The sequence below is a fragment of the Symphodus melops genome (assembly GCF_947650265.1).
Source record: "Symphodus melops genome assembly, chromosome: 6".
NCBI lineage: Eukaryota > Metazoa > Chordata > Actinopteri > Labriformes > Labridae > Symphodus > Symphodus melops.
The window spans coordinates 276,866-300,000 of NC_136696.1; the positions used below are offsets into that span (position 1 = coordinate 276,866).

The window sequence follows — 23,135 nt, forward strand, 5'->3', positions numbered from 1 at the left end:
CCTGTACTAAAGAAGGAGTGACCTGAACTAAAGGAGTGACCTGTACTAAAGAAGGAGTGACCTGTACTAAAGGAGTGACCTGTACTAAAGAAGGAGTGACCTGTACTAAAGAAGGAGTGACCTGAACTAAAGGAGTGACCTGTACTAAAGAAGGAGTGACCTGTACTAAAGGAGTGACCTGTACTAAAGAAGGAGTGACCTGTACTAAAGAAGGAGTGACCTGTACTAAAGGAGTGACCTGTGCTAAAGAAGGAGTGGCCTGTACTAAAGAAGGAGTGACCTGTACTAAAGAAGGAGTGACCTGTACTAAAGGAGTGACCTGTACTAAAGAAGGAGTGACCTGTACTAAAGAAGGAGAGACCTGTACTAAAGGAGTGACCTGTACTAAAGGAGCGACCTGTACTAAAGAAGGAGTGACCTGTAGTAAAGAAGGAGTGACCTGTACTAAAGGAGTGACCTGTACTAAAGAAGGAGTGACCTGTACTAAAGGAGGAGTGACCTGTACTAAAGAAGGAGTGACCTGTACTAAAGGAGTGACCTGAACTAAAGAAGGAGTGACCTGTACTAAAGGAGGAGTGACCTGTACTAAAGAAGGAGTGACCTGTACTAAAGAAGGAGTGACCTGTACTAAAGGAGTGACCTGTACTAAAGAAGGAGTGACCTGTACTAAAGAAGGAGTGACCTGTGCTAAAGGAGTGACCTGTACTAAAGGAGTGACCTGTACTAAAGAAGGAGTGACCTGTACTAAAGAAGGAGCGACCTGTACTAAAGGAGTGACCTGTACTAAAGGAGTGACCTGTACTAAAGAAGGAGTGACCTGTACTAAAGAATGAGTGACCTGTACTAAAGAAGGAGTGACCTGTACTAAAGAAGGAGTGACCTGTACTAAAGGAGTGACCTGTACTAAAGAAGGAGTGACCTGTACTAAAGAAGGAGTGACCTGTACTAAAGGAGTGACCTGTACTAAAGAAGGAGTGACCTGTACTAAAGAAGGAGAGACCTGTACTAAAGGAGTGACCTGTACTAAAGGAGCGACCTGTACTAAAGAAGGAGTGACCTGTAGTAAAGAAGGAGTGACCTGTACTAAAGGAGTGACCTGTACTAAAGAAGGAGTGACCTGTACTAAGGGAGGAGTGACCTGTACTAAAGAAGGAGTGACCTGTACTAAAGGAGTGACCTGAACTAAAGAAGGAGTGACCTGTACTAAAGAAGGAGTGACCTGTACTAAAGGAGTGACCTGTACTAAAGAAGGAGTGACCTGTACTAAAGAAGGAGTGACCTGTACTAAAGGAGTGACCTGTACTAAAGAAGGAGTGACCTGTACTAAAGAAGGAGTGACCTGTACTAAAGAAGGAGTGACCTGTACTAAAGAAGGAGTGACCTGAACTAAAGGAGTGACCTGTACTAAAGAAGGAGTGACCTGTACTAAAGGAGTGACCTGTACTAAAGAAGGAGTGACCTGTACTAAAGAAGGAGTGACCTGTACTAAAGAAGGAGCGACCTGTACTAAAGAAGGAGTGACCTGTACTAAAGAAGGAGTGACCTGTACTAAAGAAGGAGTGACCTGTACTAAAGAAGGAGTGACCTGAACTAAAGGAGTGACCTGTACTAAAGAAGGAGTGACCTGTACTAAAGGAGTGACCTGTACTAAAGAAGGAGTAACCTGTACTAAAGAAGGAGTGACCTGTACTAAAGAAGGAGTGACCTGTACTAAAGAAGGAGTGACCTGTACTAAAGAAGGAGTGACCTGTACTAAAGAAGGAGTGACCTGTACTAAAGAAGGAGTGACCTGTACTAAAGAAGGAGTGACCTGAACTAAAGGAGTGACCTGTACTAAAGAAGGAGTGACCTGTACTAAAGGAGTGACCTGTACTAAAGAAGGAGTGACCTGTACTAAAGAAGGAGTGACCTGTACTAAAGAAGGAGCGACCTGTACTAAAGAAGGAGTGACCTGTACTAAAGAAGGAGTGACCTGTACTAAAGAAGGAGTGACCTGTACTAAAGAAGGAGTGACCTGAACTAAAGGAGTGACCTGTACTAAAGAAGGAGTGACCTGTACTAAAGGAGTGACCTGTACTAAAGAAGGAGTAACCTGTACTAAAGAAGGAGTAACCTGTACTAAAGAAGGAGTGACCTGTACTAAAGAAGGAGTGACCTGTACTAAAGGAGTGACCTGTACTAAAGAAGGAGTGACCTGTACTAAAGAAGGAGTGACCTGTACTAAAGAAGGAGCGACCTGTACTAAAGAAGGAGTGACCTGTACTAAAGGAGTGACCTGTACTAAAGAAGGAGAGACCTGTACTAAAGAAGGAGTGACCTGTACTAAAGAAGGAGTGACCTGTACTAAAGAAGGAGTGACCTGTACTAAAGAAGGAGTGACCTGTACTCCTCTTCTGTTCACCTGTTTATTTCATTATGATTCATATTTAAAGGGACAAAAACTAAAGAATATTAAATCATGTTACAGACAACTTCTCACAATTATTTATTTATCATTGTTTTACTTTTCATTTCTTTGTAAAACTTAATTTAGGCTACAGCAAAAAATAAAAAATAAAGATGAGCCGTTCCCCCAGGATGCCGCTGAGTAACCATGGTAACACACACTTCCTGTTTCCACCTGAGAGAGTGAAGTTTGTCCCAAAGCCTGCTGCTGTATTTCTACCCTCCACCTGGAAGGAGGGGACTTCATTCAGCTGATTGTGTGACGTCACGGAGGGGGAGGGGGAGGGGGGGGGGGGGGTGGAGGGGTTGGTTTGAAAAAGGCCCGATGTTTTAATCCTGCGGAGACTCCGGAAACGTTAAACACTGGAAACCAACTCTGCCGAGCTAAAGTTGGCCCCTGAAGGCAGCACAGACAACACGCATGCGCAGCATTTGAAATTAAACCGGGAGCTAACGGAGGAGCTAACAGCGGGGCTAACGGAGGTGCTAACAGCGGGGCTAACGGAGGAGCTAACGGAGGACGTAACGGAGGAAATTAGTTAGTGTTCGGAGAGCTTCATCATACCTGTTCAGGTAAACTCTGTCTCGTAATGTCACTCTGAGCTAACGTTAGCTAGCTCTCTGAGCTATCGTTAGGGTTTACCCGGGTTAGGGTTCACCCGGGTTAGGGTTTACCCGGGTTAGGGTTCACCCGGGTTAGGGTTCACCCGGGTTAGGGTTTACCCGGGTTAGGGTTAGGGTTTACCCGGGTTAGGGTTAGGGTTCACAGTAACTGTGTCTTCAGTGGTTAGGGTTAAATCATCTTTTTAGCATCTCTTTGACTTCATAATAAATAATGATTAAATTATTATTCCCACATTAACACCATCATTAGAGTTGTTTTGTGTGACAGCTCTATTGTTTGATTGTTAAATCATAAAACAAATATAACTATTATAGTATTTTATACACTTTATTATACTTAGCATAATGTTTTGCTGTTTCTTAAATAAGGAATAATAATGTCTGTGAACATCAGGTGACTGAGACACATGAGATCAGACTGTCCCTTTAAGACAACATCTCAGGTTTTATTAATTAATAAAACATCCAAACAAGTCACAACATCTTCATACACAAACATCTGTTTAATAAACTGTTCTGAAAACATGTTTTATTCTGTGCTCTCTTCTCCTCACTAACCCTCAGTGTGTGTTTGAACAGGATGAGTGATCTGCAGGAGGTCAGCCAACACCTTCACCACAGGATCTCCTCTTTACGACACCTGCTGGACCTGTCAATCACCGGTATGACCCCGCCCCTTTATTAAAGCTTCATGTGTTCATGTGTCTTTATTAAAGCTTCATGTGTCTTTATTAAAGCTTCATGTGTTCATGTGTCTTTATTAAAGCTTCATGTGTCTTTATTAAAGCTTCATGTGTTCATGTGTCTTTATTAAAGCTTCATGTGTTCATGTCTTTATTAAAGCTTCATGTGTTCATGTCTTTATTAAAGCTTCATGTGTTCATGTCTTTATTAAAGCTTCATGTGTTCATGTCTTTATTAAAGCTTCATGTGTCTTTATTAAAGCTTCATGTGTTCATGTGTCTTTATTAAAGCTTCATGTGTTCATGTGTCTTTATTAAAGCTTCATGTGTCTTTATTAAAGCTTCATGTGTTCATGTGTCTTTATTAAAGCTTCATGTGTTCATGTCTTTATTAAAGCTTCATGTGTCTTTATTAAAGCTTCATGTGTTCATGTGTCTTTATTAAAGCTTCATGTGTTCATGTGTCTTTATTAAAGCTTCATGTGTTCATGTCTTTATTAAAGCTTCATGTGTTCATGTGTCTTTATTAAAGCTTCATGTGTCTTTATTAAAGCTTCATGTGTTCATGTGTCTTTATTAAAGCTTCATGTGTTCATGTCTTTATTAAAGCTTCATGTGTTCATGTGTCTTTATTAAAGCTTCATGTGTCTTTATTAAAGCTTCATGTGTTCATGTCTTTATTAAAGCTTCATGTGTCTTTATTAAAGCTTCATGTGTTCATGTCTTTATTAAAGCTTCATGTGTTCATGTCTTTATTAAAGCTTCATGTGTTCATGTCTTTATTAAAGCTTCATGTGTCTTTATTAAAGCTGCATGTGTTCATGTCTTTATTAAAGCTTCATGTGTTCATGTCTTTATGTTGAAGCTGTCCCTCAGAGTAAGATGAAGAAGTTGGGACACGAGCTGTTTGCTCTGCAGACTCTTCTGGAGGAGTTTGAAAAATGTGTCGACCATCAGAGAGAGCAACTCAGCGACCTCAAGGTAACCTTTAGTCTGTACAGGTTTAGTCTGTACAGGTGAGTCTGTACAGGTTTAGTCTGTACAGGTGAGTCTGTACAGGTTTAGTCTGTACAGGTTTAGTCTGTACAGGTGAGTCTGTACAGGTTTAGTCTGTACAGGTGAGTCTGTAAAGGTGAGTCTGCACAGGTTTAGTCTGTACAGGTGAGTCTGCACAGGTTTAGTCTGTACAGGTGAGTCTGTACAGGTTTAGTCTGTACAGGTGAGTCTGCACAGGTGAGTCTGCACAGGTTTAGTCTGTACAGGTTTAGTCTGTACAGGTTTAGTCTGTACAGGTGAGTCTGCACAGGTGAGTCTGCACAGGTTTAGTCTGTACAGGTGAGTCTGCACAGGTTTAGTCTGTACAGGTTTAGTCTGTACAGGTGAGTCTGCACAGGTTTAGTCTGTACAGGTTTAGTCTGTACAGGTGAGTGCACAGGTTTAGTCTATACAGGTTTAGTCTGCACAGGTTTAGTCTGCACAGGTTTAGTCTGTACAGGTGAGTGCACAGGTTTAGTCTGTACAGGTTTAGTCTGTACAGGTTTAGTCTGTACAGGTGAGTCTGCACAGGTTTAGTCTGCACAGGTTTAGTCTGTACAGGTGAGTGCACAGGTTTAGTCTGTACAGGTTTAGTCTGCACAGGTTTAGTCTGTACAGGTTTAGTCTGCACAGGTTTAGTCTGCACAGGTTTAGTCTGTACAGGTTTAGTCTGTACAGGTTTAGTCTGTACAGGTGAGTCTGTACAGGTTTAGTCTGCACAGGTTTAGTCTGCACAGGTTTAGTCTGTACAGGTTTAGTCTGTACAGGTTTAGTCTGCACAGGTTTAGTCTGTAGAGGTTTAGTTTAGTCTGCACAGGTTTAGTCTGTACAGGTTTAGTCTGTACAGGTTTAGTCTGCACAGGTTTAGTCTGTAGAGGTTTAGTCTGTACAGGTTTAGTCTGCACAGGTTTAGTCTGCACAGGTTTAGTCTGTACAGGTTTAGTCTGCACAGGTTTAGTCTGTACAGGTTTAGTCTGTACAGGTTTAGTCTGTAGAGGTTTAGTCTGCACAGGTTTAGTCTGCACAGGTTTAGTTTAGTCTGTACAGGTTTAGTCTGCACAGGTTTAGTCTGTACAGGTTTAGTCTGTACAGGTTTAGTCTGCACAGGTTTAGTTTAGTCTGTACAGGTTTAGTCTGCACAGGTTTAGTTTAGTCTGTACAGGTTTAGTCTGCACAGGTTTAGTCTGTACAGGTTTAGTCTGTACAGGTTTAGTCTGTACAGGTTTAGTCTGTACAGGTTTAGTCTGTACAGGTTTAGTCTGCACAGGTTTAGTCTGTACAGGTTTAGTCTGTACAGGTTTAGTCTGCACAGGTTTAGTCTGCACAGGTTTAGTCTGCACAGGTTTAGTTTAGTCTGTACAGGTTTAGTTTAGTCTGCACAGGTTTAGTCTGCACAGGTTTAGTCTGCACAGGTTTAGTCTGCACAGGTTTAGTCTGTACAGGTTTAGTCTGCACAGGTTTAGTCTGCACAGGTTTAGTCTGTACAGGTTTAGTCTGTAGAGGTTTAGTCTGCACAGGTTTAGTCTGCACAGGTTTAGTCTGTAGAGGTTTAGTCTGTAGAGGTTTAGTCTGTACAGGTTTAGTCTGTAGAGGTTTAGTCTGTACAGGTTTAGTCTGTACAGGTTTAGTCTGCACAGGTTTAGTCTGTACAGGTTTAGTCTGCACAGGTTTAGTCTGCACAGGTTTAGTCTGTACAGGTTTAGTCTGTACAGGTTTAGTCTGCACAGGTTTAGTCTGTACAGGTTTAGTCTGCACAGGTTTAGTCTGTACAGGTTTAGTCTGTACAGGTTTAGTCTGCACAGGTTTAGTCTGTACAGGTTTAGTCTGCACAGGTGAGTCTGTACAGGTTTAGTCTGCACAGGTTTAGTCTGCACAGGTGAGTCTGCACAGGTGAGTCTGTACAGGTTTAGTCTGTACAGGTTTAGTCTGCACAGGTGAGTCTGCACAGGTGAGTCTGTACAGGTTTAGTTTAGTCTGCACAGGTTTAGTCTGTACAGGTTTAGTCTGCACAGGTTTAGTCTGCACAGGTTTAGTTTAGTCTGCACAGGTTTAGTCTGCACAGGTGTAGTTTAGTCTGTACAGGTTTAGTCTGTACAGGTTTAGTCTGTACAGGTTTAGTCTGCACAGGTTTAGTCTGTACAGGTTTAGTCTGTAGAGGTTTAGTCTGTACAGGTTTAGTCTGTAGAGGTTTAGTCTGTACAGGTTTAGTCTGTACAGGTTTAGTCTTTACAGGTTTAGTCTGTAGAGGTTTAGTCTGTACAGGTTTAGTCTGTACAGGTTTAGTCTGTAGAGGTTTAGTCTGTACAGGTTTAGTCTGTACAGGTTTAGTCTGTAGAGGTTTAGTCTGTACAGGTTTAGTCCGTACAGGTTTAGTCTGTAGAGGTTTAGTCTGTACAGGTTTAGTTTAGTCTGTACAGGTTTAGTCTGTAGAGGTTTAGTTTAGTCTGTACAGGTTTAGTCTGTACAGGTTTAGTCTGTACAGGTTTAGTCTGCACAGGTTTAGTCTGCACAGGTTTAGTTTAGTCTGCACAGGTGAGTCTGCACAGGTTTAGTTTAGTCTGTACAGGTTTAGTCTGTACAGGTTTAGTCTGCACAGGTTTAGTCTGCACAGGTTTAGTTTAGTCTGCACAGGTGAGTCTGCACAGGTTTAGTTTAGTCTGTACAGGTTTAGTCTGTACAGGTTTAGTCTGCACAGGTTTAGTCTGTACAGGTTTAGTCTGTACAGGTTTAGTCTGCACAGGTTTAGTTTAGTCTGTACAGGTTTAGTTTAGTCTGTACAGGTTTAGTCTGTACAGGTTTAGTCTGCACAGGTTTAGTCTGTACAGGTTTAGTCTGCACAGGTGAGTCTGTACAGGTTTAGTCTGCACAGGTTTAGTCTGCACAGGTGAGTCTGCACAGGTGAGTCTGTACAGGTTTAGTCTGTACAGGTTTAGTCTGCACAGGTGAGTCTGTACAGGTTTAGTCTGTACAGGTTTAGTCTGTACAGGTTTAGTCTGTACAGGTTTAGTCTGCACAGGTTTAGTCTGTACAGGTTTAGTCTGTACAGGTTTAGTCTGCACAGGTTTAGTCTGCACAGGTTTAGTCTGTACAGGTTTAGTCTGCACAGGTTTAGTCTGTACAGGTTTAGTCTGTACAGGTTTAGTCTGCACAGGTTTAGTCTGTACAGGTTTAGTCTGCACAGGTGAGTCTGTACAGGTTTAGTCTGCACAGGTTTAGTCTGCACAGGTGAGTCTGCACAGGTGAGTCTGTACAGGTTTAGTCTGTACAGGTTTAGTCTGCACAGGTGAGTCTGTACAGGTTTAGTCTGTACATGTTTAGTCTGTACAGGTGAGTCTGTACAGGTTTAGTCTGTACAGGTTTAGTCTGTACAGGTTTAGTCTGCACAGGTTTAGTCTGTACAGGTGAGTCTTTACAGGTTTAGTCTGCACAGGTTTAGTCTGTACAGGTGAGTCTGCACAGGTTTAGTCTGTACATGTTTAGTCTGTACAGGTGAGTCTGTACAGGTTTAGTCTGCACAGGTTTAGTCTGTACAGGTTTAGTCTGTACAGGTTTAGTCTGTACAGGTGAGTCTGCACAGGTTTAGTCTGCACAGGTTTAGTCTGTACAGGTTTAGTCTGTACAGGTGAGTCTGTACAGGTTTAGTCTGCACAGGTTTAGTCTGCACAGGTTTAGTCTGTACAGGTTTAGTCTGTACAGGTTTAGTCTGTACAGGTTTAGTCTGTACAGGTTTAGTCTGTACAGGTTTAGTCTGCACAGGTTTAGTCTGTAGAGGTTTAGTTTAGTCTGCACAGGTTTAGTCTCCACAGGTTTAGTCTCCACAGGTTTAGTCTGTACAGGTTTAGTCTGCACAGGTTTAGTCTGTACAGGTTTAGTCTGTACAGGTTTAGTCTGTACAGGTTTAGTTTAGTCTGTACAGGTTTAGTCTGCACAGGTTTAGTCTGCACAGGTTTAGTCTGTACAGGTTTAGTCTGTACAGGTTTAGTCTGTACAGGTTTAGTCTGCACAGGTTTAGTCTGTACAGGTTTAGTCTGCACAGGTTTAGTCTGTACAGGTTTAGTCTGTACAGGTTTAGTCTGCACAGGTTTAGTCTGTACAGGTTTAGTCTGCACAGGTTTAGTCTGTACAGGTTTAGTTTAGTCTGTACAGGTTTAGTTTAGTCTGCACAGGTTTAGTCTGCACAGGTTTAGTCTGTACAGGTTTAGTCTGTACAGGTTTAGTCTGCACAGGTTTAGTCTGCACAGGTTTAGTCTGTACAGGTTTAGTCTGCACAGGTTTAGTCTGCACAGGTTTAGTCTGTACAGGTTTAGTCTGTAGAGGTTTAGTCTGCACAGGTTTAGTCTGCACAGGTTTAGTCTGTAGAGGTTTAGTCTGTACAGGTTTAGTCTGTACAGGTTTAGTCTGTACAGGTTTAGTCTGCACAGGTTTAGTCTGTAGAGGTTTAGTCTGTACAGGTTTAGTCTGTACAGGTTTAGTCTGCACAGGTTTAGTCTGTACAGGTTTAGTCTGTAGAGGTTTAGTCTGTACAGGTTTAGTCTGCACAGGTTTAGTCTGCACAGGTTTAGTCTGTAGAGGTTTAGTCTGTACAGGTTTAGTCTGTACAGGTTTAGTCTGCACAGGTTTAGTCTGTACAGGTTTAGTCTGTAGAGGTTTAGTCTGTACAGGTTTAGTCTGTACAGGTTTAGTCTGTACAGGTTTAGTCTGTACAGGTTTAGTCTGTACAGGCTTAGTCTGTAGAGGTTTAGTCTGTACAGGTTTAGTTCGTACAGGTTTAGTCTGTAGAGGTTTAGTCTGTACAGGTTTAGTTTAGTCTGTACAGGTTTAGTCTGTAGAGGTTTAGTTTAGTCTGCACAGGTTTAGTCTGTACAGGTTTAGTCTGTACAGGTTTAGTCTGTACAGGTTTAGTCTGTTCAGGTTTAGTCTGCACAGGTTTAGTCTGCACAGGTTTAGTCTGTACAGGTTTAGTCTGTACAGGTTTAGTCTGTACAGGTTTAGTCTGCACAGGTTTAGTTTAGTCTGTACAGGTTTAGTCTGTACAGGTTTAGTCTGCACAGGTTTAGTCTGTACAGGTTTAGTCTGCACAGGTTTAGTCTGCACAGGTTTAGTCTGTACAGGTTTAGTCTGCACAGGTTTAGTCTGCACAGGTGAGTCTGCACAGGTGAGACTGTACAGGTTTAGTCTGTACAGGTTTAGTCTGCACAGGTGAGTCTGCACAGGTTTAGTCTGTACAGGTTTAGTCTGCACAGGTTTAGTCTGCACAGGTTTAGTTTAGTCTGCACAGGTGAGTCTGCACAGGTTTAGTTTAGTCTGTACAGGTGAGTCTGTAGAGGTTTAGTCTGTACAGGTTTAGTTTAGTCTGCACAGGTTTAGTCTGTACAGGTTTAGTCTGCACAGGTTTAGTCTGCACAGGTTTAGTTTAGTCTGCACAGGTTTAGTCTGTACAGGTTTAGTCTGTACAGGTTTAGTCTGTACAGGTTTAGTCTGCACAGGTTTAGTCTGTACAGGTTTAGTCTGCACAGGTGAGTCTGTACAGGTTTAGTCTGCACAGGTTTAGTCTGCACAGGTGAGTCTGCACAGGTGAGTATGTACAGGTTTAGTCTGTACAGGTTTAGTCTGCACAGGTGAGTCTGTACAGGTTTAGTTTAGTCTGCACAGGTTTAGTCTGTACAGGTTTAGTCTGCACAGGTTTAGTCTGCACAGGTGAGTCTGCACAGGTTTAGTTTAGTCTGCACAGGTGAGTCTGCACAGGTTTAGTTTAGTCTGTACAGGTTTAGTTTAGTCTGCACAGGTGAGTCTGCACAGGTTTAGTTTAGTCTGCACAGGTGAGTCTGTACAGGTTTAGTCTGCACAGGTTTAGTCTGCACAGGTTTAGTTTAGTCTGCACAGGTGAGTCTGTACAGGTTTAGTCTGCACAGGTTTAGTCTGCACAGGTTTAGTCTGTACAGGTTTAGTCTGCACAGGTTTAGTCTGCACAGGTTTAGTCTGTACAGGTTTAGTCTGTAAAGGTTTAGTCTGCACAGGTTTAGTCTGTACAGGTTTAGTCTGTAAAGGTTTAGTCTGCACAGGTTTAGTCTGCACAGGTTTAGTTTAGTCTGCACAGGTGAGTCTGTACAGGTTTAGTCTGTACAGGTTTAGTCTGTACAGGTTTAGTCTGTACAGGTTTAGTCTGCACAGGTTTAGTCTGTACAGGTTTAGTCTGCACAGGTTTAGTCTGCACAGGTTTAGTCTGTAGAGGTTTAGTCTGTACAGGTTTAGTCTGTACAGGTTTAGTCTGCACAGGTTTAGTCTGTACAGGTTTAGTCTGTACAGGTTTAGTCTGCACAGGTTTAGTCTGCACAGGTTTAGTCTGTACAGGTTTAGTCTGCACAGGTTTAGTCTGTACAGGTTTAGTCTGTACAGGTTTAGTCTGCACAGGTTTAGTTTAGTCTGCACAGGTTTAGTCTGCACAGGTGAGTCTGTACAGGTTTAGTCTGCACAGGTTTAGTCTGTACAGGTTTAGTCTGCACAGGTTTAGTTTAGTCTGTACAGGTTTAGTCTGTACAGGTTTAGTCTGTACAGGTTTAGTCTGCACAGGTTTAGTTTAGTCTGCACAGGTTTAGTTTAGTCTGTACAGGTTTAGTCTGCACAGGTTTAGTCTGCACAGGTTTAGTCTGTACAGGTTTAGTCTGCACAGGTTTAGTCTGTACAGGTTTAGTCTGCACAGGTTTAGTCTGTACAGGTTTAGTCTGTACAGGTTTAGTCTGCACAGGTTTAGTCTGTACAGGTTTAGTCTGCACAGGTTTAGTCTGCACAGGTTTAGTCTGCACAGGTTTAGTCTGTACAGGTTTAGTCTGTACAGGTTTAGTCTGCACAGGTTTAGTCTGTACAGGTTTAGTCTGCACAGGTTTAGTCTGTACAGGTTTAGTCTGCACAGGTTTAGTCTGTACAGGTTTAGTCTGCACAGGTTTAGTCTGTACAGGTTTAGTCTGCACAGGTTTAGTCTGCACAGGTTTAGTCTGTACAGGTTTAGTCTGTACAGGTTTAGTCTGCACAGGTTTAGTCTGTACAGGTTTAGTTTAGTCTGTACAGGTTTAGTCTGTACAGGTTTAGTCTGTACAGGTTTAGTCTGCACAGGTTTAGTTTAGTCTGTACAGGTTTAGTCTGTACAGGTTTAGTCTGTACAGGTTTAGTCTGTACAGGTTTAGTCTGTAAAGGTTTAGTCTGTACAGGTTTAGTCTGTACAGGTTTAGTCTGTACAGGTTTAGTTTAGTCTGTACAGGTTTAGTCTGTACAGGTTTAGTCTGCACAGGTTTAGTCTGTACAGGTTTAGTCTGCACATGTTTAGTCTGTACAGGTTTAGTCTGTACAGGTTTAGTCTGCACAGGTTTAGTCTGTACAGGTTTAGTCTGCACAGGTTTAGTCTGTACAGGTTTAGTCTGCACAGGTTTAGTCTGTACAGGTTTAGTCTGCACAGGTTTAGTCTGCACAGGTTTAGTCTGTACAGGTTTAGTCTGTACAGGTTTAGTCTGCACAGGTTTAGTCTGTACAGGTTTAGTTTAGTCTGTACAGGTTTAGTCTGTACAGGTTTAGTCTGTACAGGTTTAGTCTGCACAGGTTTAGTTTAGTCTGTACAGGTTTAGTCTGTACAGGTTTAGTTTAGTCTGTACAGGTTTAGTCTGCACAGGTTTAGTTTAGTCTGTACAGGTTTAGTCTGCACAGGTTTAGTTTAGTCTGTACAGGTTTAGTCTGTACAGGTTTAGTCTGTACAGGTTTAGTCTGTACAGGTTTAGTCTGTAAAGGTTTAGTCTGTACAGGTTTAGTCTGTACAGGTTTAGTCTGTACAGGTTTAGTTTAGTCTGTACAGGTTTAGTCTGTACAGGTTTAGTTTAGTCTGTACAGGTTTAGTCTGCACAGGTTTAGTTTAGTCTGTACAGGTTTAGTCTGTACAGGTTTAGTTTAGTCTGTACAGGTTTAGTCTGCACAGGTTTAGTTTAGTCTGTACAGGTTTAGTCTGCACAGGTTTAGTTTAGTCTGTACAGGTTTAGTCTGTACAGGTTTAGTTTAGTCTGTACAGGTTTAGTCTGCACAGGTTTAGTTTAGTCTGTACAGGTTTAGTCTGCACAGGTTTAGTTTAGTCTGTACAGGTTTAGTCTGCACAGGTTTAGTTTAGTCTGTACAGGTTTAGTCTGTACAGGTTTAGTTTAGTCTGTACAGGTTTAGTCTGCACAGGTTTAGTTTAGTCTGTACAGGTTTAGTCTGCACAGGTTTAGTTTAGTCTGTACAGGTTTAGTCTGTACAGGTTTAGTCTGTACAGGTTTAGTCTGTAAAGGTTTAGTCTGTACAGGTTTAGTCTGTACAGGTTTAGTCTGTACAGGTTTAGTCTGTACAGGTTTAGTTTAGTCTGTACAGGTTTAGTCTGTACAGGTTTAGTCTGCACAGGTTTAGTTTAGTCTGTACAGGTTTAGTCTGTACAGGTTTAGTCTGTAAAGGTTTAGTCTGTACAGGTTTAGTCTGTACAGGTTTAGTCTGTACAGGTTTAGTCTGTACAGGTTTAGTCTGCACAGGTTTAGTCTGTAGAGGTTTAGTCTGTACAGGTTTAGTCTGTACAGGTTTAGTCTGCACAGGTTTAGTCTGTACAGGTTTAGTCTGTACAGGTTTAGTCTGCACAGGTTTAGTCTGCACAGGTTTAGTCTGTACAGGTTTAGTCTGCACAGGTTTAGTCTGTACAGGTTTAGTCTGTACAGGTTTAGTCTGCACAGGTTTAGTTTAGTCTGCACAGGTTTAGTCTGCACAGGTGAGTCTGTACAGGTTTAGTCTGCACAGGTTTAGTCTGTAAAGGTTTAGTCTGCACAGGTTTAGTTTAGTCTGTACAGGTTTAGTCTGTACAGGTTTAGTCTGTACAGGTTTAGTCTGCACAGGTTTAGTTTAGTCTGCACAGGTTTAGTTTAGTCTGTACAGGTTTAGTCTGCACAGGTTTAGTCTGCACAGGTTTAGTCTGTACAGGTTTAGTCTGCACAGGTTTAGTCTGTACAGGTTTAGTCTGCACAGGTTTAGTCTGTACAGGTTTAGTCTGTACAGGTTTAGTCTGCACAGGTTTAGTCTGTACAGGTTTAGTCTGCACAGGTTTAGTCTGCACAGGTTTAGTCTGCACAGGTTTAGTCTGTACAGGTTTAGTCTGTACAGGTTTAGTCTGCACAGGTTTAGTCTGTACAGGTTTAGTCTGCACAGGTTTAGTCTGTACAGGTTTAGTCTGCACAGGTTTAGTCTGTACAGGTTTAGTCTGCACAGGTTTAGTCTGTACAGGTTTAGTCTGCACAGGTTTAGTCTGCACAGGTTTAGTCTGTACAGGTTTAGTCTGTACAGGTTTAGTCTGCACAGGTTTAGTCTGTACAGGTTTAGTTTAGTCTGTACAGGTTTAGTCTGTACAGGTTTAGTCTGTACAGGTTTAGTCTGCACAGGTTTAGTTTAGTCTGTACAGGTTTAGTCTGTACAGGTTTAGTCTGTACAGGTTTAGTCTGTACAGGTTTAGTCTGTAAAGGTTTAGTCTGTACAGGTTTAGTCTGTACAGGTTTAGTCTGTACAGGTTTAGTTTAGTCTGTACAGGTTTAGTCTGTACAGGTTTAGTCTGCACAGGTTTAGTCTGTACAGGTTTAGTCTGTACAGGTTTAGTCTGCACAGGTTTAGTCTGCACAGGTTTAGTCTGTACAGGTTTAGTCTGCACAGGTTTAGTCTGTACAGGTTTAGTCTGTACAGGTTTAGTCTGCACAGGTTTAGTCTGTACAGGTTTAGTCTGCACAGGTGAGTCTGTACAGGTTTAGTCTGCACAGGTTTAGTCTGCACAGGTGAGTCTGCACAGGTGAGTCTGTACAGGTTTAGTCTGTACAGGTTTAGTCTGCACAGGTGAGTCTGTACAGGTTTAGTCTGTACATGTTTAGTCTGTACAGGTGAGTCTGTACAGGTTTAGTCTGTACAGGTTTAGTCTGTACAGGTTTAGTCTGCACAGGTTTAGTCTGTACAGGTGAGTCTTTACAGGTTTAGTCTGCACAGGTTTAGTCTGTACAGGTGAGTCTGCACAGGTTTAGTCTGTACATGTTTAGTCTGTACAGGTGAGTCTGTACAGGTTTAGTCTGCACAGGTTTAGTCTGTACAGGTTTAGTCTGTACAGGTTTAGTCTGTACAGGTGAGTCTGCACAGGTTTAGTCTGCACAGGTTTAGTCTGTACAGGTTTAGTCTGTACAGGTGAGTCTGTACAGGTTTAGTCTGCACAGGTTTAGTCTGCACAGGTTTAGTCTGTACAGGTGAGTCTGTACAGGTTTAGTCTGTACAGGTTTAGTCTGTACAGGTTTAGTCTGTACAGGTTTAGTCTGTACAGGTTTAGTCTGTAGAGGTTTAGTTTAGTCTGCACAGGTTTAGTCTGCACAGGTTTAGTCTCCACAGGTTTAGTCTGTACAGGTTTAGTCTGCACAGGTTTAGTCTGTACAGGTTTAGTCTGTACAGGTTTAGTCTGTACAGGTTTAGTTTAGTCTGTACAGGTTTAGTCTGCACAGGTTTAGTCTGCACAGGTTTAGTCTGTACAGGTTTAGTCTGTACAGGTTTAGTCTGTACAGGTTTAGTCTGCACAGGTTTAGTCTGTACAGGTTTAGTCTGCACAGGTTTAGTCTGTACAGGTTTAGTCTGTACAGGTTTAGTCTGCACAGGTTTAGTCTGTACAGGTTTAGTCTGCACAGGTTTAGTCTGTACAGGTTTAGTTTAGTCTGTACAGGTTTAGTTTAGTCTGCACAGGTTTAGTCTGCACAGGTTTAGTCTGTACAGGTTTAGTCTGTACAGGTTTAGTCTGCACAGGTTTAGTCTGCACAGGTTTAGTCTGTACAGGTTTAGTCTGCACAGGTTTAGTCTGCACAGGTTTAGTCTGTACAGGTTTAGTCTGTAGAGGTTTAGTCTGCACAGGTTTAGTCTGCACAGGTTTAGTCTGTAGAGGTTTAGTCTGTACAGGTTTAGTCTGTACAGGTTTAGTCTGTACAGGTTTAGTCTGCACAGGTTTAGTCTGTAGAGGTTTAGTCTGTACAGGTTTAGTCTGTACAGGTTTAGTCTGCACAGGTTTAGTCTGTACAGGTTTAGTCTGTAGAGGTTTAGTCTGTACAGGTTTAGTCTGCACAGGTTTAGTCTGCACAGGTTTAGTCTGTAGAGGTTTAGTCTGTACAGGTTTAGTCTGTACAGGTTTAGTCTGCACAGGTTTAGTCTGTAAAGGTTTAGTCTGTAGAGGTTTAGTCTGTACAGGTTTAGTCTGTACAGGTTTAGTCTGTACAGGTTTAGTCTGTACAGGTTTAGTCTGTACAGGCTTAGTCTGTAGAGGTTTAGTCTGTACAGGTTTAGTCCGTACAGGTTTAGTCTGTAGAGGTTTAGTCTGTACAGGTTTAGTTTAGTCTGTACAGGTTTAGTCTGTAGAGGTTTAGTTTAGTCTGCACAGGTTTAGTCTGTACAGGTTTAGTCTGTACAGGTTTAGTCTGTTCAGGTTTAGTCTGCACAGGTTTAGTCTGCACAGGTTTAGTCTGTACAGGTTTAGTCTGTACAGGTTTAGTCTGTACAGGTTTAGTCTGCACAGGTTTAGTTTAGTCTGTACAGGTTTAGTCTGTACAGGTTTAGTCTGTACAGGTTTAGTCTGCACAGGTTTAGTCTGTACAGGTTTAGTCTGCACAGGTTTAGTCTGCACAGGTTTAGTCTGTACAGGTTTAGTCTGCACAGGTTTAGTCTGCACAGGTGAGTCTGCACAGGTGAGACTGTACAGGTTTAGTCTGTACAGGTTTAGTCTGCACAGGTGAGTCTGCACAGGTTTAGTCTGTACAGGTTTAGTCTGCACAGGTTTAGTCTGCACAGGTTTAGTTTAGTCTGCACAGGTGAGTCTGCACAGGTTTAGTTTAGTCTGTACAGGTGAGTCTGTAGAGGTTTAGTCTGTACAGGTTTAGTTTAGTCTGCACAGGTTTAGTCTGTACAGGTTTAGTCTGCACAGGTTTAGTCTGCACAGGTTTAGTTTAGTCTGCACAGGTTTAGTCTGTACAGGTTTAGTCTGTACAGGTTTAGTCTGTACAGGTTTAGTCTGCACAGGTTTAGTCTGTACAGGTTTAGTCTGCACAGGTGAGTCTGTACAGGTTTAGTCTGCACAGGTTTAGTCTGCACAGGTGAGTCTGCACAGGTGAGTATGTACAGGTTTAGTCTGTACAGGTTTAGTCTGCACAGGTGAGTCTGTACAGGTTTAGTTTAGTCTGCACAGGTTTAGTCTGTACAGGTTTAGTCTGCACAGGTTTAGTCTGCACAGGTGAGTCTGCACAGGTTTAGTTTAGTCTGCACAGGTGAGTCTGCACAGGTTTAGTTTAGTCTGTACAGGTTTAGTTTAGTCTGCACAGGTGAGTCTGCACAGGTTTAGTTTAGTCTGCACAGGTGAGTCTGTACAGGTTTAGTCTGCACAGGTTTAGTCTGCACAGGTTTAGTTTAGTCTGCACAGGTGAGTCTGTACAGGTTTAGTCTGCACAGGTTTAGTCTGCACAGGTTTAGTCTGTACAGGTTTAGTCTGCACAGGTTTAGTCTGCACAGGTTTAGTCTGTACAGGTTTAGTCTGTAAAGGTTTAGTCTGCACAGGTTTAGTCTGTACAGGTTTAGTCTGTAAAGGTTTAGTCTGCACAGGTTTAGTCTGCACAGGTTTAGTTTAGTCTGCACAGGTGAGTCTGTACAGGTTTAGTCTGTACAGGTTTAGTCTGTACAGGTTTAGTCTGTACAGGTTTAGTCTGCACAGGTTTAGTCTGTACAGGTTTAGTCTGCACAGGTTTAGTCTGCACAGGTTTAGTCTGTACAGGTTTAGTCTGCACAGGTTTAGTCTGCACAGGTTTAGTCTGTAGAGGTTTAGTCTGTACAGGTTTAGTCTGTACAGGTTTAGTCTGCACAGGTTTAGTCTGTACAGGTTTAGTCTGTACAGGTTTAGTCTGCACAGGTTTAGTCTGTACAGGTTTAGTTTAGTCTGTACAGGTTTAGTCTGTACAGGTTTAGTCTGCACAGGTTTAGTCTGTACAGGTTTAGTCTGCACATGTTTAGTCTGTACAGGTTTAGTCTGTACAGGTTTAGTCTGCACAGGTTTAGTCTGTACAGGTTTAGTCTGCACAGGTTTAGTCTGTACAGGTTTAGTCTGCACAGGTTTAGTCTGTACAGGTTTAGTCTGCACAGGTTTAGTCTGCACAGGTTTAGTCTGTACAGGTTTAGTCTGTACAGGTTTAGTCTGCACAGGTTTAGTCTGTACAGGTTTAGTTTAGTCTGTACAGGTTTAGTCTGTACAGGTTTAGTCTGTACAGGTTTAGTCTGCACAGGTTTAGTTTAGTCTGTACAGGTTTAGTCTGTACAGGTTTAGTTTAGTCTGTACAGGTTTAGTCTGCACAGGTTTAGTTTAGTCTGTACAGGTTTAGTCTGCACAGGTTTAGTTTAGTCTGTACAGGTTTAGTCTGTACAGGTTTAGTCTGTACAGGTTTAGTCTGTACAGGTTTAGTCTGTAAAGGTTTAGTCTGTACAGGTTTAGTCTGTACAGGTTTAGTCTGTACAGGTTTAGTTTAGTCTGTACAGGTTTAGTCTGTACAGGTTTAGTTTAGTCTGTACAGGTTTAGTCTGCACAGGTTTAGTTTAGTCTGTACAGGTTTAGTCTGTACAGGTTTAGTTTAGTCTGTACAGGTTTAGTCTGCACAGGTTTAGTTTAGTCTGTACAGGTTTAGTCTGCACAGGTTTAGTTTAGTCTGTACAGGTTTAGTCTGTACAGGTTTAGTTTAGTCTTTACAGGTTTAGTCTGCACAGGTTTAGTTTAGTCTGTACAGGTTTAGTCTGCACAGGTTTAGTTTAGTCTGTACAGGTTTAGTCTGCACAGGTTTAGTTTAGTCTGTACAGGTTTAGTCTGTACAGGTTTAGTCTGTACAGGTTTAGTCTGTACAGGTTTAGTCTGTACAGGTTTAGTCTGTACAGGTTTAGTCTGTACAGGTTTAGTTTAGTCTGTACAGGTTTAGTCTGTACAGGTTTAGTCTGCACAGGTTTAGTTTAGTCTGTACAGGTTTAGTCTGTACAGGTTTAGTCTGTACAGGTTTAGTCTGCACAGGTTTAGTCTGCACAGGTTTAGTCTGTACAGGTTTAGTCTGTACAGGTTTAGTCTGTACAGGTTTAGTCTGCACAGGTTTAGTCTGCACAGGTTTAGTCTGTAGAGGTTTAGTCTGTACAGGTTTAGTCTGTACAGGTTTAGTCTGCACAGGTTTAGTCTGTACAGGTTTAGTCTGTACAGGTTTAGTCTGCACAGGTTTAGTCTGCACAGGTTTAGTCTGTACAGGTTTAGTCTGCACAGGTTTAGTCTGTACAGGTTTAGTCTGTACAGGTTTAGTCTGCACAGGTTTAGTCTGCACAGGTTTAGTCTGCACAGGTGAGTCTGTACAGGTTTAGTCTGCACAGGTTTAGTCTGTACAGGTTTAGTCTGCACAGGTTTAGTTTAGTCTGTACAGGTTTAGTCTGTACAGGTTTAGTCTGTACAGGTTTAGTCTGCACAGGTTTAGTTTAGTCTGCACAGGTTTAGTTTAGTCTGTACAGGTTTAGTCTGCACAGGTTTAGTCTGCACAGGTTTAGTCTGTACAGGTTTAGTCTGCACAGGTTTAGTCTGTACAGGTTTAGTCTGCACAGGTTTAGTCTGTACAGGTTTAGTCTGTACAGGTTTAGTCTGCACAGGTTTAGTCTGTACAGGTTTAGTCTGCACAGGTTTAGTCTGCACAGGTTTAGTCTGCACAGGTTTAGTCTGTACAGGTTTAGTCTGTACAGGTTTAGTCTGCACAGGTTTAGTCTGTACAGGTTTAGTCTGCACAGGTTTAGTCTGTACAGGTTTAGTCTGCACAGGTTTAGTCTGTACAGGTTTAGTCTGCACAGGTTTAGTCTGTACAGGTTTAGTCTGCACAGGTTTAGTCTGCACAGGTTTAGTCTGTACAGGTTTAGTCTGTACAGGTTTAGTCTGCACAGGTTTAGTCTGTACAGGTTTAGTTTAGTCTGTACAGGTTTAGTCTGTACAGGTTTAGTCTGTACAGGTTTAGTCTGCACAGGTTTAGTTTAGTCTGTACAGGTTTAGTCTGTACAGGTTTAGTCTGTACAGGTTTAGTCTGTACAGGTTTAGTCTGTAAAGGTTTAGTCTGTACAGGTTTAGTCTGTACAGGTTTAGTCTGTACAGGTTTAGTTTAGTCTGTACAGGTTTAGTCTGTACAGGTTTAGTCTGCACAGGTTTAGTCTGTACAGGTTTAGTCTGCACATGTTTAGTCTGTACAGGTTTAGTCTGTACAGGTTTAGTCTGCACAGGTTTAGTCTGTACAGGTTTAGTCTGCACAGGTTTAGTCTGTACAGGTTTAGTCTGCACAGGTTTAGTCTGTACAGGTTTAGTCTGCACAGGTTTAGTCTGCACAGGTTTAGTCTGTACAGGTTTAGTCTGTACAGGTTTAGTCTGCACAGGTTTAGTCTGTACAGGTTTAGTTTAGTCTGTACAGGTTTAGTCTGTACAGGTTTAGTCTGTACAGGTTTAGTCTGCACAGGTTTAGTTTAGTCTGTACAGGTTTAGTCTGTACAGGTTTAGTTTAGTCTGTACAGGTTTAGTCTGCACAGGTTTAGTTTAGTCTGTACAGGTTTAGTCTGCACAGGTTTAGTTTAGTCTGTACAGGTTTAGTCTGTACAGGTTTAGTCTGTACAGGTTTAGTCTGTACAGGTTTAGTCTGTAAAGGTTTAGTCTGTACAGGTTTAGTCTGTACAGGTTTAGTCTGTACAGGTTTAGTTTAGTCTGTACAGGTTTAGTCTGTACAGGTTTAGTTTAGTCTGTACAGGTTTAGTCTGCACAGGTTTAGTTTAGTCTGTACAGGTTTAGTCTGTACAGGTTTAGTTTAGTCTGTACAGGTTTAGTCTGCACAGGTTTAGTTTAGTCTGTACAGGTTTAGTCTGCACAGGTTTAGTTTAGTCTGTACAGGTTTAGTCTGTACAGGTTTAGTTTAGTCTGTACAGGTTTAGTCTGCACAGGTTTAGTTTAGTCTGTACAGGTTTAGTCTGCACAGGTTTAGTTTAGTCTGTACAGGTTTAGTCTGCACAGGTTTAGTTTAGTCTGTACAGGTTTAGTCTGTACAGGTTTAGTCTGTACAGGTTTAGTCTGTACAGGTTTAGTCTGTACAGGTTTAGTCTGTACAGGTTTAGTCTGTACAGGTTTAGTTTAGTCCTGTACAGGTTTAGTCTGTACAGGTTTAGTCTGCACAGTTTAGTTTAGTCTGTACAGGTTTAGTCTGTACAGGTTTAGTCTGTACAGGTTTAGTCTGCACAGGTTTAGTCTGCACAGGTTTAGTCTGTACAGGTTTAGTCTGTACAGGTTTAGTCTGTACAGGTTTAGTCTGCACAGGTTTAGTCTGCACAGGTTTAGTCTGTAGAGGTTTAGTCTGTACAGGTTTAGTCTGTACAGGTTTAGTCTGCACAGGTTTAGTCTGTACAGGTTTAGTCTGTACAGGTTTAGTCTGCACAGGTTTAGTCTGCACAGGTTTAGTCTGTACAGGTTTAGTCTGCACAGGTTTAGTTTAGTCTGTACAGGTTTAGTCTGTACAGGTTTAGTCTGTACAGGTTTAGTCTGCACAGGTTTAGTCTGCACAGGTTAGTCTGTACAGGTTTAGTCTGTACAGGTTTAGTCTGTACAGGTTTAGTCTGCACAGGTTTAGTCTGCACAGGTTTAGTCTGTAGAGGTTTAGTCTGTACAGGTTTAGTCTGTACAGGTTTAGTCTGCACAGGTTTAGTCTGTACAGGTTTAGTCTGTACAGGTTTAGTCTGCACAGGTTTAGTCTGCACAGGTTTAGTCTGTACAGGTTTAGTCTGCACAGGTTTAGTCTGTACAGGTTTAGTCTGTACAGGTTTAGTCTGCACAGGTTTAGTCTGCACAGGTTTAGTCTGCACAGGTGAGTCTGTACAGGTTTAGTCTGCACAGGTTTAGTCTGTACAGGTTTAGTCTGCACAGGTTTAGTTTAGTCTGTACAGGTTTAGTCTGTACAGGTTTAGTCTGTACAGGTTTAGTCTGCACAGGTTTAGTTAGTCTGCACAGGTTAGTTTAGTCTGTACAGGTTTAGTCTGCACAGGTTTAGTCTGCACAGGTTTAGTCTGTACAGGTTTAGTCTGCACAGGTTTAGTCTGTACAGGTTTAGTCTGCACAGGTTTAGTCTGTACAGGTTTAGTCTGTACAGGTTTAGTCTGCACAGGTTTAGTCTGTACAGGTTTAGTCTGCACAGGTTTAGTCTGCACAGGTTTAGTCTGCACAGGTTTAGTCTGTACAGGTTTAGTCTGTACAGGTTTTAGTCTGCACAGGTTTAGTCTGTACAGGTTTAGTCTGCACAGGTTTAGTCTGTACAGGTTTAGTCTGCACAGGTTTAGTCTGTACAGGTTTAGTCTGCACAGGTTTAGTCTGTACAGGTTTAGTCTGCACAGGTTTAGTCTGCACAGGTTTAGTCTGTACAGGTTTAGTCTGTACAGGTTTAGTCTGCACAGGTTTAGTCCTGTACAGGTTTAGTTTAGTCTGCTACAGGTTTAGTCTGTACAGGTTTAGTCTGTACAGGTTTAGTCTGCACAGGTTTAGTTTAGTCTGTACAGGTTTAGTCTGTACAGGTTTAGTCTGTACAGGTTTAGTCTGTACAGGTTTAGTCTGTAAAGGTTTAGTCTGTACAGGTTTAGTCTGTACAGGTTTAGTCTGTACAGGTTTAGTTTAGTCTGTACAGGTTTAGTCTGTACAGGTTTAGTCTGCACAGGTTTAGTCTGTACAGGTTTAGTCTGCACATGTTTAGTCTGTACAGGTTTAGTCTGTACAGGTTTAGTCTGCACAGGTTTAGTCTGTACAGGTTTAGTCTGCACAGGTTTAGTCTGTACAGGTTTAGTCTGCACAGGTTTAGTCTGTACAGGTTTAGTCTGCACAGGTTTAGTCTGCACAGGTTTAGTCTGTACAGGTTTAGTCTGTACAGGTTTAGTCTGCACAGGTTTAGTCTGTACAGGTTTAGTTTAGTCTGTACAGGTTTAGTCTGTACAGGTTTAGTCTGTACAGGTTTAGTCTGCACAGGTTTAGTTAGTCTGTACAGGTTTAGTCTGTACAGGTTTAGTTTAGTCTGTACAGGTTTAGTCTGCACAGGTTTAGTTTAGTCTGTACAGGTTTAGTCTGCACAGGTTTAGTTTAGTCTGTACAGGTTTAGTCTGTACAGGTTTAGTCTGTACAGGTTTAGTCTGTACAGGTTTAGTCTGTAAAGGTTTAGTCTGTACAGGTTTAGTCTGTACAGGTTTAGTCTGTACAGGTTTAGTTTAGTCTGTACAGGTTTAGTC

General features: G+C 42.0%; 1 protein-coding gene across 1 annotated transcript in view; it reads left to right on the forward strand.

Annotated features, from left to right (window-relative positions):
• The first annotated feature begins 2,893 nt into the window (after window positions 1–2,893).
• Window positions 2,894–23,135, forward strand: part of ska1 (spindle and kinetochore associated complex subunit 1) — a 24,027-nt gene continuing 3,785 nt past the window's right edge. The window contains exons 1-3 of the mRNA XM_079345451.1: window positions 2,894–3,018; window positions 3,649–3,731; window positions 4,618–4,733. Of these exons, the coding sequence (XP_079201577.1) occupies window positions 3,650–3,731; window positions 4,618–4,733 (198 nt within the window). The 5' untranslated portion in view covers window positions 2,894–3,018; window position 3,649. The remainder of the gene's footprint in view (window positions 3,019–3,648; window positions 3,732–4,617; window positions 4,734–23,135) is intronic.